The 13479-nt window shown below is 36.7% G+C and overlaps 1 protein-coding gene across 1 annotated transcript in view; it reads right to left on the bottom strand.

Annotated features, from left to right (window-relative positions):
• Window positions 1-4357: 4357 nt before the first annotated feature.
• The window catches only part of LOC134534714 (lysosomal acid glucosylceramidase-like), a 42923-nt gene continuing 33801 nt past the window's right edge, over window positions 4358-13479 (bottom strand). Inside the window, exons 9-10 of the mRNA XM_063373194.1 lie at window positions 5932-6209; window positions 4358-4684 (exon numbers count right to left, since the gene is read on the bottom strand). Of these exons, the coding sequence (XP_063229264.1) occupies window positions 4585-4684; window positions 5932-6209 (378 nt within the window). The 3' untranslated portion in view covers window positions 4358-4584. The remainder of the gene's footprint in view (window positions 4685-5931; window positions 6210-13479) is intronic.

Genomic DNA, 13479 nt, shown 5'->3' with positions numbered 1-13479 from the left:
CTCTTAGGGAGTCCCACATGCCCGGTCCCCTCTCTGCAGGGAGCACACATGGTCGCACAATCAAGTACTCACAGATCTGGTCGGAAGGTTTTATTTAGTCAAGAAGTACATGAGCGATCACAGTTATGAAACTAAACTCTACGCAATAAGCTGCAAAAAAGATGCCAACGGTAATTGAACCGGTTTAGGTGCGGATCAGGACACTGTGTGGCCTGGTTAAGTTGGGATAAGTTATTCTTTAAATAGAGCAGTTTTTCTTGTACTATTTCTAAAAAAAAAAAAGTCTTGGAAAGTATTTTGTTTTATTATCACTTCTCAAAAAAAGAAAAAAACAAATGCCAATCAATCACACTTACATAACAGGTCCAGACAATTGTTTCGCACTACTTTGCAGTGGCTTTTGTTCAATTCCAAAAAAAAATTATCCCCCAGAAATATATGGGGAGCTTATTTGAGGGGAAAAAGGGGGGGGGGGGGGGGGGGGGCAATTGTCACACTGGACTAGTGCTGGAACGTCTGGAACGTGGGGTTAAATTTATATTTAAAAATTGTATGAAAAAAAAAACATGAAAGATTAAACTTCTGCCTGGCCCTGACCAGCAGCTGTGAAACTATCCGGTCACACAATCTTAAATAATTATTGTGAGCTGCCGACAACGCGGCTACATGCTGTGACAATCGAGTGACAACTAATTGAGCAACGAAATTGTCTTCCCTTATAAAGTGGATGCAACCCCGTGTGCCAACTGACCAATCACAAAACAGAACCAGGTACATGATAATATAGGGAATGTTATGTTGCTAAAATTTACCTGGGAAAGTCTGGAAAGACACATCACACCACCGCATGGTTCGTCCTGATTGGCTGGAGAGACAGTGCCTAGCGAACCTTCTGGTCTGTTGCTATGCATTCATGTGCCTACGTGCTGGGTTTTCCCAACAATGCACTAACTTGCTTGAAAAATAACTTCCTGGCAACATAGTGTTGTGCCTATGTCTCACCAGTGGCGTAGCCAGGATTTGTGTATGGGGGGTGTTAAGAAGCATGGCCCCCTCCCCCCCCCCCCCCCCCCCCCCCCCGTATTAAAGAGGGGGTCCGGGGGTCCTCCCCCGGGGAATATTTGGATTTTAAGGTGTAAAATAGTGCTATTTTAGCAGTTTTCGGTACTTAAATTTAAATATTGTATTGGTAAAAATTTTATTAATTTTAATATGAGATTTGTTTGAGTGATGAATAAGAAATTAATTAAAGATTTGGTGCTAACGGGGGGTTTTGAACCCCTAAATCACTCCCCCCCCCCCCCCCCCCCCCAGCTACGCCCCTGTGTCTCACCTGTTTTTCTTCCTTTATGCTTCTAGAATGTTACCGCATGACTAACCAGAAGATGCTTTACAAGTGTAAAAACATAATTAACTACATATGTTAATTTTAACTGATCAAGTAAGATAGAAAAAGTAATAATAAAAAAAAACTACATTCAACTTTATTTAAAACTTAACCCTAACTAATAAATAATTAATAGTTTAGCACAAACAAAATACCTTAAATGCCTATGCATAATGGAAGAAACATGAGTATAAATTAATTATGAAACCTTAAGAAAACATCAGCAAAATAACACTTTCTCAGTTAGTGTTGTTAGTAGCAGGGGACAGGAATTATCCTATGCTCGAACATGAGTTGGCACCATTAATTTTCCACATTGAATCCTTTTTAAAGTAATTGTAACATATTTATAATTTTTACCATTTGGTTTCTTATTATATAAATGCATTCACATAAGTATACTAGATTTATGCTGAAACCATTTTTCTAACTGGACTGATACCACAAATCTGAACCAACACAGTTGTGGTATTTAACAACTTTACAACTGAATTGGTTAGCATCAAACAGTAAACAGGTAAAAGTAACATGCAATTCACACAAACTCAACCATTTGCAAGTAACTATTTGTGTGGCTGCAGGCAGGTATATAGGTTTTAACATTTCATCAACGAGGTCATTGGAAGTGGCCTCCCACAGTGCAAGTGAGGGAAGTTTGGGAAGGAAGTGGCTATACCCTGTGTGGTAAGGAAATGTTCCAGCATTCACCTGGTGTAATTTTGGGGAACTATGGGAAACCGAGATGGATCAAGATTGGAACCCGGGTTCTCCTGAAAGAAGAGTGCAATGTTTTACAGTTGCACCAACTTGCTCTTTTTTTTTATCACTGTTATGTGCAAATTCAACTAATAGAATTTTGAGAAAAACAGATTTTTAGAGCTTTATGAATGCTATTTTAAATATTAAATGTGTTATGACAAGGTATCCATGCATGCTATACAAATGATTCCGGACCAAATACTGCCTTAGTTAATGCTATTGTTAAAATATAAATTTGTTTCAAAAATTGCTAAAAATCTTGTAAAATAATATGTTTTAAAAATTCAAAGCTATTTGTGAACAACTAAGCATTGTTATTTTAAGAGCAAGAAAGTTTTAGAAGTAAAATTATTTAAGGAGGTGATTTTCTAAATTATTTTGCTTCTATAATTGTTTTTTTCTCCACATTGTTTGGATTCAACTCAGACCACAACTAAGGCTGTTTATTCGTAAATTGTATGATAAATTCCATACGAGTTTATTTAATTGTTTAAGGCAATGCGGATGGCTACTTAAGGTGCAGTTATTCTTTAAAAAGTATGGTAAAATAAAGAGTATGGTACAGTAAAAAAAATAATAAAATATCAAATATATTGAGCCTGATACTAGTTTTTCTGTGTGCATACATATGTATTGGTATACAATACACACATGTAATTAATTACATGCAAGTACAAAATGTAACAAAATTTCTTTGATAAAACTTAGAGAGTAATAGCATTTTGTTCAGTGAGTTGATAACATAAAAAGTTTTATTATATTTAGTTTTTATTTTATAATAACCTAAACTTTATGCCACTATTTGCTAGTTTCATTTAAAAATGCAGTATGCGTGTTGAGCATAGTGGCCATGTCTTTGAATCTTTGAGAAGTGGTAACTGTCCTTGAATTTTGTCTTTCCTTGGAAAATCTGTAAATGTGCTTGAATCGTGGCTTGAGTACTTGAATTTTATTGTTTCATAAAGTATTTTAATCTGTAGAGCGAATAAATATTATACTCAATCTACGTTTTGATCAGAGCTACTCCTCCATAATAAGCAAGTATTGAGTGTTCCAATACCTTTGTAATGTGCGTTTCTTTGTTAAAGCATCAAAAAATATATGTATGTCCGGATATTGCTGTGTTCAAATTATGGTTAATAGTTTATTTTAAAATGTTTAGTGGCTATTAATATGTTAGTATATTGCGATATCAAAAACTAGGTATGTGTTTACTAGATTATTGTGAATTCCAACAAAACAGCACATAATTGACTTCCTGACCAGTTATTTTACCCATTATACCCGGAGCTACACTCCTGTTACCACTACTGTCTCCTCTGTCCACATTCCATTCCCCTATCGTTCTCTCTTCCAGCAAGTTTTTCTCCTTTTCCATTCTCCTTCTATACTTAAAATCTTTCTAGAATCCTCCCTCCTTGTAGACTTCCCTTTTGCAACTTATTGCCCCAGCTTTTTCCAACTTTCCCACCCTGTTCAGTACCTACTGTGTGAAGTTTACTATCTTGAGAAAAAATTGTACCATAAATGTCAAACATCCGGTGTGGAGGGTGATGTGAAGAACTGTACATTGGGAATGTTTATATCATCATGCATATCATTCACTCCTTGTAAATAATGTTTAAGTTTTGAATGATTTTCATCACTTCTCTGTCATTTACTGAAGCTCGAAAACAGAATGTTGGTCCTTGAAATTCTTGAAATGTCCTTGAATTTGTAAATAATATATTTGTGGCCACCCAGTATTCATTCATCATATTTTCATTTGATAAAGTAAGGTGAGGTTTTAAAAGAAAGTTAGCATACTCCCCCAATCTAAATAAAATTTGAGAGAGTAAAATCAGGTTTTTTAAAAATCTATTGTTAGAATTTGTTAGCATTTGTTAGCATTTTGAAGTGCACAAACTGAATTTTTATCTTTGTATGTTTATACGTTCACATCACTTGTTTATTCAAGGTTCTAAAACATTTGTATTACGGTCATTATTGATAACAGCCAATGATTATCATCTGTTTATTGTTTGAATTGGATGTCATGAAAAAAGTTTGAGAACTGATTTTATTTAACTTATTTTGTATTTATATATTGTTTAGGGATAAATGTGACCTTACTTATGCCTGTATTGAGGAAAGCTATGGTAAGCACACATTTTGGCCATAAGAGGGGTGGCCAAACTGTGTGTGTTCTAAGCGGAAAAGAATAACCAGTTATGGTTTAGTTACATGCTCTTATTTTCATTGATTTCAGCACCATTTAAAGAACAATTCCTTAAAACATACTTCTTGCTATTGTATAATTTTTTAAATTTTTGTATAGAAGACAAAAAATTACAAAATTACAGTTAATGCTTTAAAAATAATTGATTTAAAAAGGTTTCTTTACATGATATATATCTCAAACACTACGTCCAGTCAAATTTTGAAGGCCACTGACAACTCTACTTGTAGAGGATGGTGTGGATGCTTCTGGCTTGAACATCGACAGCAATGCTCCCTCTGCTGTTGTCGGAGATCATCACTGACCTGGCTGTGTCATTGCTGCAGAAAAAATGTATAAATAATTTAGTAAAATTATTTACATCAGTGCTGAGAATTTTGTATGTAATTATTACTACAAAAATTAGTTCTGTTGGTTTTTATAGTTGAAACCAAGCTAAAATACTGTAATATATTTTTTTTGGCCAGCCTGTTTATTTAATTGTTTGCTTATAACTCGATAACTCGATAACTCATGAAAGAAAGAAATATATGGTTACTTATTTTAAGGGCCCTGTACAATTGTGCAGAGTTTTAGAAAGAAACCACGCAATTTGAAAATTGCTTAAGTTATCTGAATGAAGTCTGTTCATGAAAGCATTTTATAATACACTGAGGGTGGATGAGTAGTTCTGTTTACGTATTTAGTTTTTAAATAGTATTTTTAGAAGAGAGAAATGGTTAAAATGAGAGTTTTCAGAATAATTTTTAGGCATGAAACATCTGATAGAAATATTTGAAAGTACTCAAGGGCATTACACCTTTATCTTCATTTCTCTTCCATAAATATTATGGTTTCCAATCAAATCTCATAGTTGTCACATGCATGACGAGAAGAGAGAAGACTGCATACTGACTAGGCGGGCTCCTTAACCACTCCTGCTTAGTCCTTGACAACTAAGGTATGCTACACAGCATTATTCCATGTAATTTTCGTAGGAAAAACTATAGTTGGAGCTTTGGCAATCACATACTTTTACAAATCCATTGCAGGTTTTTGACCATATTTTTGACCTAAAATTTTTCAGTATTTTAATTATTTTGTTTACAGTAATTTTATTTTGGCTGAACTGATGGAGCGAAGTGGCACAGTGGTAAGACACAGGACTCTCAATATGTCGACGACATGATCACTAGCGACCATAATACAGGAAGACACATTTCAGGAGTGTCGATGAAGGAATCGGCCTTGCTTTATGGTGGTTACAAACCGCGCCCTTATATGACTGAAGTTATTTTGGGAAATCAATTGAAATTAAATGTGAGTCCTACATTTTATCACGGAATCATCTCGCTCGTTCTACACGGGTAACAAGGAATCAGATAGGGTCTTGTCTGATACCCCCACCCAGCTATTCACTCTGGGGATGAGGAGGAGTGTTTCGGCACTGACCTGTTCATGAGCAAAATGATGGTCTGCTGTAAAGAAGGCTGTGTATAGCACAACAGAGGACTGATCGAAGAAGAGTGTCGTGACCAGGCAGACAGGTGTTATCTCGGGTAATGGTGAGGAGAGTTGCGGCACTCACCTGTTCATGAGCACGATGACGGTCTCCTGGTCCGGGGTGAGGAAGGCCGTGGACAGGATATCAGAAGCCTCGGCCGAGAGTCCAATGCGCTTGGAGCCGGGCGGCACGAAGGACGAGAAGTGCGCCAGGAAGTAGTACATGGGCTGCTTGTAGAACTCGTCTGCCGTGGAGTTGGTGATGATCGGGGCGTTGTATGGCTTGGCGGTCCACGTGGGCCCTCCGCTGAGGTTCAGCACCATGTTCCAGTCCGTCCAGCCCACGACCCAGTTGTTAATCGCCTGTTGGCAACACCTTTTTAATTCACATACTGTCATAAAAGTTGTGTTCTGCTAGTTTGGATACTGCCTGATGTGATCAAGTTACTTCTGCTGCTGGCATGTACTTCAATAATGCTTCAGTATATACTGTGTTGCAGTTTTCCAGCATAACCTTACTCTTTACTATTCTGCAAGGTTTTTTTTTTTTTTACCAAGTTTTGATTTAAATTAAAACACATTGTCCATGCCCTCTTTACAAGTTTCTGTGTGTGCGTGGGTGAGTGTGGCGGTTAAACAGCACGCCGCCCGCCCTCTCTCCCTCCTGAGGTTTTATTTCACACTTTTTGATTTTTAGTTATAGTGTTTTTAATTAATTATAACAGTGACTAATCTCAATGAACACATTTTTAAAGTCACCATCACAATTTATTTAATTACATAGTTTTGTTATCTTTTAATCAATGTGATTTAGGTAGATTTAGAAGAAATACTTACCTTTTGTAGCTGTCTCCATAGTGCGACTTCAAGAAAGTTTTTATGTAGTTTTTCGTTTCATGGTCCAAAGTCCACTCAAAAACCAAAGGGGTAGAAATTGGCATGTGTATACTATATATAAATTTTGCTATGAGTATTTCCAAAAATTTTTGTTTAGAACATTTTTTGATACAACCAACCATAACTGCAAGGGTTGGAAAAAACAAGGGTTAGAGGACAATAAAATTTGTAACTCCCTTCGTAGGCACATTATCAAATCCATTTGCATTGTTTGTAAATCTTAAATTTTTATCTAAAACTTTTGTCTGGAACAGTTTTTGATAAGATGAACCATTGCTGCAAGGGGATGAATAACACACGGGTAGAATTAAAAAAAAAAATAAATAAATAAAAATCATCATGATTTCCATACCATGTACACAATTAAATCTGTTATTTTAATTTTAAAACCATAAATTATTATCTACCACTTTCATCTGAAATAATTTTTTATACCTGAACTATTACTGAAAAAAGAGGGGGGGGGGGGAGAAGAAATAACAGGGGTTGACAGCCATAAAAATTAATAGCTCCCTTAGTAAGTACAATATTAAATCCGTTCAGATTGTTTGTAAACCTTATAATTATTATCCAAAACTTTTGTCTAAAACAATTTTTGATACAACTAACCATTGCTTCTAAGGGTGGATGAAGAGGGGTTCAAATAGCAAAAAATAAATTAATAACTATCTTAGTAATCACACCATCAAAACTGTTCTAATTGTTTGTAAAGCTTATAATTTTTATCTAAAACGTTTGTCTGAAACAATTTTTGATAAATGAGCCATTGTTGCGGGGATTGAAAAAAAAAAAAAAACGGGTGGAACTAAAAAAAACAACTACAATTTCCATACCATGCACACTATTAAATTTGTTCTAATATATTGTAAAACCATAAATTATTATCTACAACCTTTGTCTGTAATAAATTTTTAATACGACCTATCATTACTGCAAGGGGTGGAATAAACAGGGGTTGAGTGACATACAAGATGTAACTCCCTTAGTAGACACACTATCAGATCCCTTCAAATTGTTTGTAAACCCAACTATTATTATCTAAAACTTTTGTCTGAAACAATTTTTGATACAACCAACCCTTTCACAGGGTGGATAAAATGGGGTTAAAATACAAAAATAAATTCATAACGCCCATAGTAGGCACACTATCATATCCATTCGAATTGTAAGTATAATAATTTTTATTTAAAACTTTTATTAAACAATTTTTGATACTAAAAATTATTATTTCAAGGGGTTGAAAAAAAACCTGGGGTTGAAATAAGAAAATAAATAAAATTCCCTACCATGTATGCTATCAATACTTTCCTATTTTAGTTTTCTTTCTAAATATTGTCAAAACTAGTTAAAATACATATTTATGTAACCAACCATTACCGAAAGGGGTGGAAATGAGTTATCAAAGCAAAAAAAAATCAATAATTTTTCTAATAGATATACTATACATAAATCTGAAACTTTGGCTGAAACAATTTTTGATGAAATGAATTACTGCTGTAAAAATGGGTTGAAAAAAATTTGAAACTTCTTTTAGTTTCAAATTCATTTAAATTTATTTTAAAAATTATATTATATTGAACCTTTGTGTAAAGCAAATTTTTACATGACCAAATTATCAGTGCAAGGGATAAAAATAATGTTGGAAGGTCAAAAAAATGTAATACTATTAAATGTTATTAATCTTTTAGGGTGCGAATTACATATTAAAAGACTTAATATCACAGAAACAACGTGTATTTCTACTTCCTTTTATACATCTTATTATCGTCCCTCTTCTCACATAAACAAAACAAAAAAAACTAGTGCTACCAACTCACAAACGTTTGATTGTTTCTTTAACATTCCCTCTCAATCAAACGTACATAACTAGCTACTAATCTAGCGTACCACTATGTTTTATTATTTACTGCTTTTTTTTTTTTTTTTGGACTCAAGACCTAAGAGATACACAAATTGTTCAAACTTCAGTTTTCCTAGAGGCTTGGTAAAGCCATCTGCCAACTGTTCATCAGACTTGATGTAGTTGAGGGTAATCACTCCCGAATTAACCACATCTCTAACGAAATGGTACTTAATATCCACATGTTTCAGCCGTCTATGGTTTTCAGGGTTTTTTGCCACATAAATAGCTGACTGATTGTCCTCGTAGATGGTTACAGGTTCTTCTACATCAATACCTAGCTCCATCAAGACACTCTTTAGCCACAGCACTTCACTTACTCCAGAACTTAGAGCAATATATTCAGCCTCAGTTGAAGACAGTGAGACTGACTGCTGCTTGGTAGAGGACCAGGTAACTGTACAGCCAAACACCTGGAAAACGTAGCCTGACGTCGACTTACGGTCTGAAGAACTGCCAGCCCAATCGGCATCAACATATCCCTGTAGAGTTGGACATTGGTTCCTGGATGTGTACACCAATTGTAGTTCTGTTGTACCTCGAATGTATCTTAAGACCCTTTTCAAAGCTTTCCACAACTCCATTCCAGGATGACTTTGAAAACGGCTCAAGAAGCTGACTGCTGCACTGAGGTCTGGTCGAGTGCCTAACATGGCGTACATCAGGCAACCGATGAGTGCTCTACACCTCTTCTCGAGTTCTGTGTCCTCAGATTTGTCTGTGATATCCAACCCAACCTCTTGAGGGGTTGACACAGGCTTACAATCAGTCATGTGGAAGCGAAGCAGAACATTCTCGAGGTATTTTGTTTGGTCCAGCGTTATTTCTCCATCATGTTGACAAATGTTTATACCAAGGAAGTTTGAGACTGTTCCCAGATCTGTCATTTTAAATCGAGAGGCTAGCTTTTGTCGAATCAGGTCCACTTCCTCACGATCCATTCCCATCAGCAACAAGTCATCTACATACAAGAGAAGATAGGTTCTGGCATTCCCTTCAAGCTTACAATAAAGACAGTAGTCTGACCTTGAGCGATTGAATCCCAATTCCATCATGAATGAGTTAAATTCTTCATTCCAGTATTTTGGTGACTTTTGCAGACCATATAGTGATTTATTTAATTTCAACACTCTAACTGGTGTTTCCCCAATCACGTTGTTTGCAGCATCCATACCTTCTGGCTTGGTAATGTAGACCTCTTCATCTATTCTTCCATGTAAGAATGCATTTTTGACATCAAGCTGGTAGATAGTCATATTGTACTTGAGAGCAATAACCAGGAACAATCTCATAGTTGGTAGCTTGGCAACTGGGGCATATATTTCCGAGTGATCAAAGTTATGAGTTTGCTGAAACCCTTTTGCCACCAACCGTGCTTTGTACTGGATGTCTTCATCTTGATCTCCTGCCTTGATTTTGAACACCCACTTCGTGTCGATAGGTTTCTGGTTTGCTGGAAGATCCACTTCACTCCAGGTGTTGTTTTCTTCCAATGCTTTCAGTTCTCTTTCAACTGCTTCCTTCCACATTTTCCCTTCTGGTCTATCAAGGGCCTCTGCATAAGACTGAGGTTCACTGATTCCACTGTTAGAGAAAAGGCAGTAATCTTGAAATTTGCTTGGCATCCTTAACAACTCTCGACATCTTAGAGAACGAATATCTTGAGCATCTAAATGTCTCACTTCTTCACTGTCAAATCCTATGAAATCTTCTGCCGATGAATTACTTCCTGCTTCTGATGCATCATCATTTAGGCCTTGGCCTGCTTCGATTCGGTGGTGACATACATCTTCTTCATCCAGCTGTTGATCATCCCTATTCTCTTCTGATTCAACAAGCATTATGTGTTTCCTTTTTATGATTTCCTTTGGACAACTCTTGTGATGGAATATTACATCACGCGCAACGATAACCTTCTTTTCTTCGGGGAAACATATCCTGTATCCTTTCATGTTCTCTCCATACCCCACAAATATTCCCTTTTTACTTTTGCTATCCCATTTTCTGCGTTTTTGCTTAGGCACATGTACATAGGCCTCACAACCAAATACCTGAAAGTAGTCTATCTTGCTGGGTTTGCCACACCATAATTCAAATGGGGTTTTGTCTGTCACCGAACTTGTGCCTGTCCTATTTATGACATACACTGATGTATTGACTGCTTCGGCCCAATACTCCTTTCCTAGATCCGAAGAAGACAAAAGTGTTCTGGCTGCCTCCACAATGGTGCGCATTTCCCTCTCAACCTTGCCATTTTGTTCAGCAGCATAAGGGACAGACTTCTGATGCTCGATTCCTTTATCCCTCAAAAGTGTTTCAACCTCTGTGTTAGACACCTCAGTACCATTGTCACTGCGGATAGTTTTCACTGGGAATCCTGTTGCACTTTCTGCTGCTGCCAAGAACTCTTTAAATCTTGTCACAGTTTCATTTTTACTCTTAAGAAAGTATACAGTTCTGAAATGGGAAAAGTCATCCTTGAAGATCAGAAAGTACCTAGCCCCACCAAGGCTGTTCACTTCCATTGGTCCATTTAAATCAACATGAACCAGTTCACAAGGGTAATGAGTTTTAGTTTGACTGCAAGGAAATGGCAACCTGTGTTGTTTTCCACTTACACAGTCTTCACAGAAGTTGCAGTTTTCGCTGTCCGTGTACTCTATATTCATTCTATTCAAAACACGCTTCACATGTGAGACACTCTGGTGAGCAAGCCTTTTATGCCACATATTTAGAGAGTTATCTGATTTTACAGAATATGAGGAACTGAGAAGTACTTTAATCTTCACAACGAACAAGTTGTCATGACGTTCAGCTATCGCAAACACAACACTGTTTTTTTCAATTGAACACCCCTCTGACCTTCCAATCACTGTGAAGCCTTTGTTTACCAATGCACCTACCGAGAGCAGATTCAGCTCCAATTCTGGGACACACAACACATCTTTTATAACAGTTTCAGTCCACGAACTACCATTAAATACAGACACATTTATGTCCCCTACTCCACAGGCTTCCAGCAATTTCCCATTCCCTATTTTTACATTTCTTTTCACTGGGCGAAATGACGAGAACCATTCGCGACGGCAGCTCATATGGTCTGAACTGCCACTGTCTAGATAAAAGCCCTGAGAATCTGACCTACTGTTATGATACAGAGCCATGCACACTAAAGCCTCTGAGGGTATGGCCCTTTTTTCCTTGTTCTTAAGAAAGAAACAGTTTTTTATTATATGTCCAGGCTTTTTGCAATAGAAACACACACGTTTTTCTTGATAATGTTGAGAACCGTCTTTGGAATTTCCACTCATTCGCTTTGCAAGTAGTGCAGTCTCCACGTGTGTTGGTTCATCTTCATCACCTAACCTCTCTTCTTCCATCAGCAAGCGGCCTAGGAGTTCATTGAGTGTTTGCTTGTCCGGGGTCGCTGACTCCCAAGACGTTCGAAAATGCTTATATCGTGCTGGAAGTGACATCAGGATCTTGGTAATAAGCATTTGGTCAGAAACTTGCTCACCTGCTTGTCTCATGTGGAAAGCAAGTTCCTGCAATTCTGACACATGATGTGCGATACCCTTCTCGGCGTAGCTGTAACTGAAAAATTTCTGTTGTTGTAGGTGCAAACTAACTTGCGACTTCTGCTCAAAGATAGATTTTAGTTTGCACCAAATTTCATGGGCAGTCACACACGTCAAAATATGCTTCATCGTATCTTCGTCCATTCTTGTGACGATGATTTCACGTGCCTTGACATCTTTTAACCACCATTCTTTGCTTTCCTTTGTGAACGATGACGAATTTTCATTTTTTGGTTTCAAGTCTGCCTCTACGACGTCAAGGCATTCCTTTGCAGCTAAAATTATCCTAATTTGGAAACTCCAAATATTCCAGTTATTTTTTCCCTTTAGAATAACTACACTTTTCTCACTCTCCATGACTCAAATGTGATTTTAAACTTACTGCTTACGAACGGCACTGCAGTAATGGCGACCGGGAGCAATACAATAATAATTCCACTCACAATCCCGTATTCAACTTAAACAGATGCAGACCTTGCCAGGTTGTGTCTGGGCCCATAACCTATTAAATGTTATTAATCTTTTAGGGTGCGAATTACATATTAAAAGACTTAATATCACAGAAACAACGTGTATTTCTACTTCCTTTTATACATCTTATTATCGTCCCTCTTCTCACATAAACAAAACAAAAAAAAACTAGTGCTACCAACTCACAAACGTTTGATTGTTTCTTTAACAAATACCTAAGTTGGTATAATATTATATTTGTTCTAAGCTATTCAATGCTGGATGCATTGAGTTAAAAACATTCATAATACTTTTGCTGCATGGAAAATGAGAAAATGTTTAATCGATCATTTGGTAATATTGAAGTACGTAAAAATGTTATGTACATCAAGTTCTTAAAATGTTCCAAAAGTAAATAGAAGTTTTCAAAATATTTCCAGAATAAATAGGTTCTTCAAAATCTGACCACGCCTGTAAGCTGTGTCAAAAGGGATTTTTTTTAATCTATGTATTTGGCTTTACCCTGTTAGGACATTGACAGCATCGTCACAGTAACGTTTACAGTATTTAGATTTTTAATTGTAATTGTGGGGTGTGAAAAGTTGTACATTAAATAATAGGAAGATGGCCCGAAAAAATTATTTACCCCTGGGCTCTTTGTTTTTCTGGATGGCCCTGTCTGTAGTTTATGAATTTGTAACCAGCAGCAATAGCGCCCGCACGCATACTCTTGTTGCCAACCACTACCAGAAAGTCTCAGCAGATGTGTCTCTGCACCACTTAGCTCAGCCCCGTGGCATAGCCCACT

Source organism: Bacillus rossius, chromosome 8 (assembly GCF_032445375.1).
Source record: "Bacillus rossius redtenbacheri isolate Brsri chromosome 8, Brsri_v3, whole genome shotgun sequence".
Classification (NCBI taxonomy): domain Eukaryota; kingdom Metazoa; phylum Arthropoda; class Insecta; order Phasmatodea; family Bacillidae; genus Bacillus; species Bacillus rossius.
Note: the sequence above shows the minus strand (reverse complement) of the source record. Positions and strands in the feature narration are given on the sequence as shown.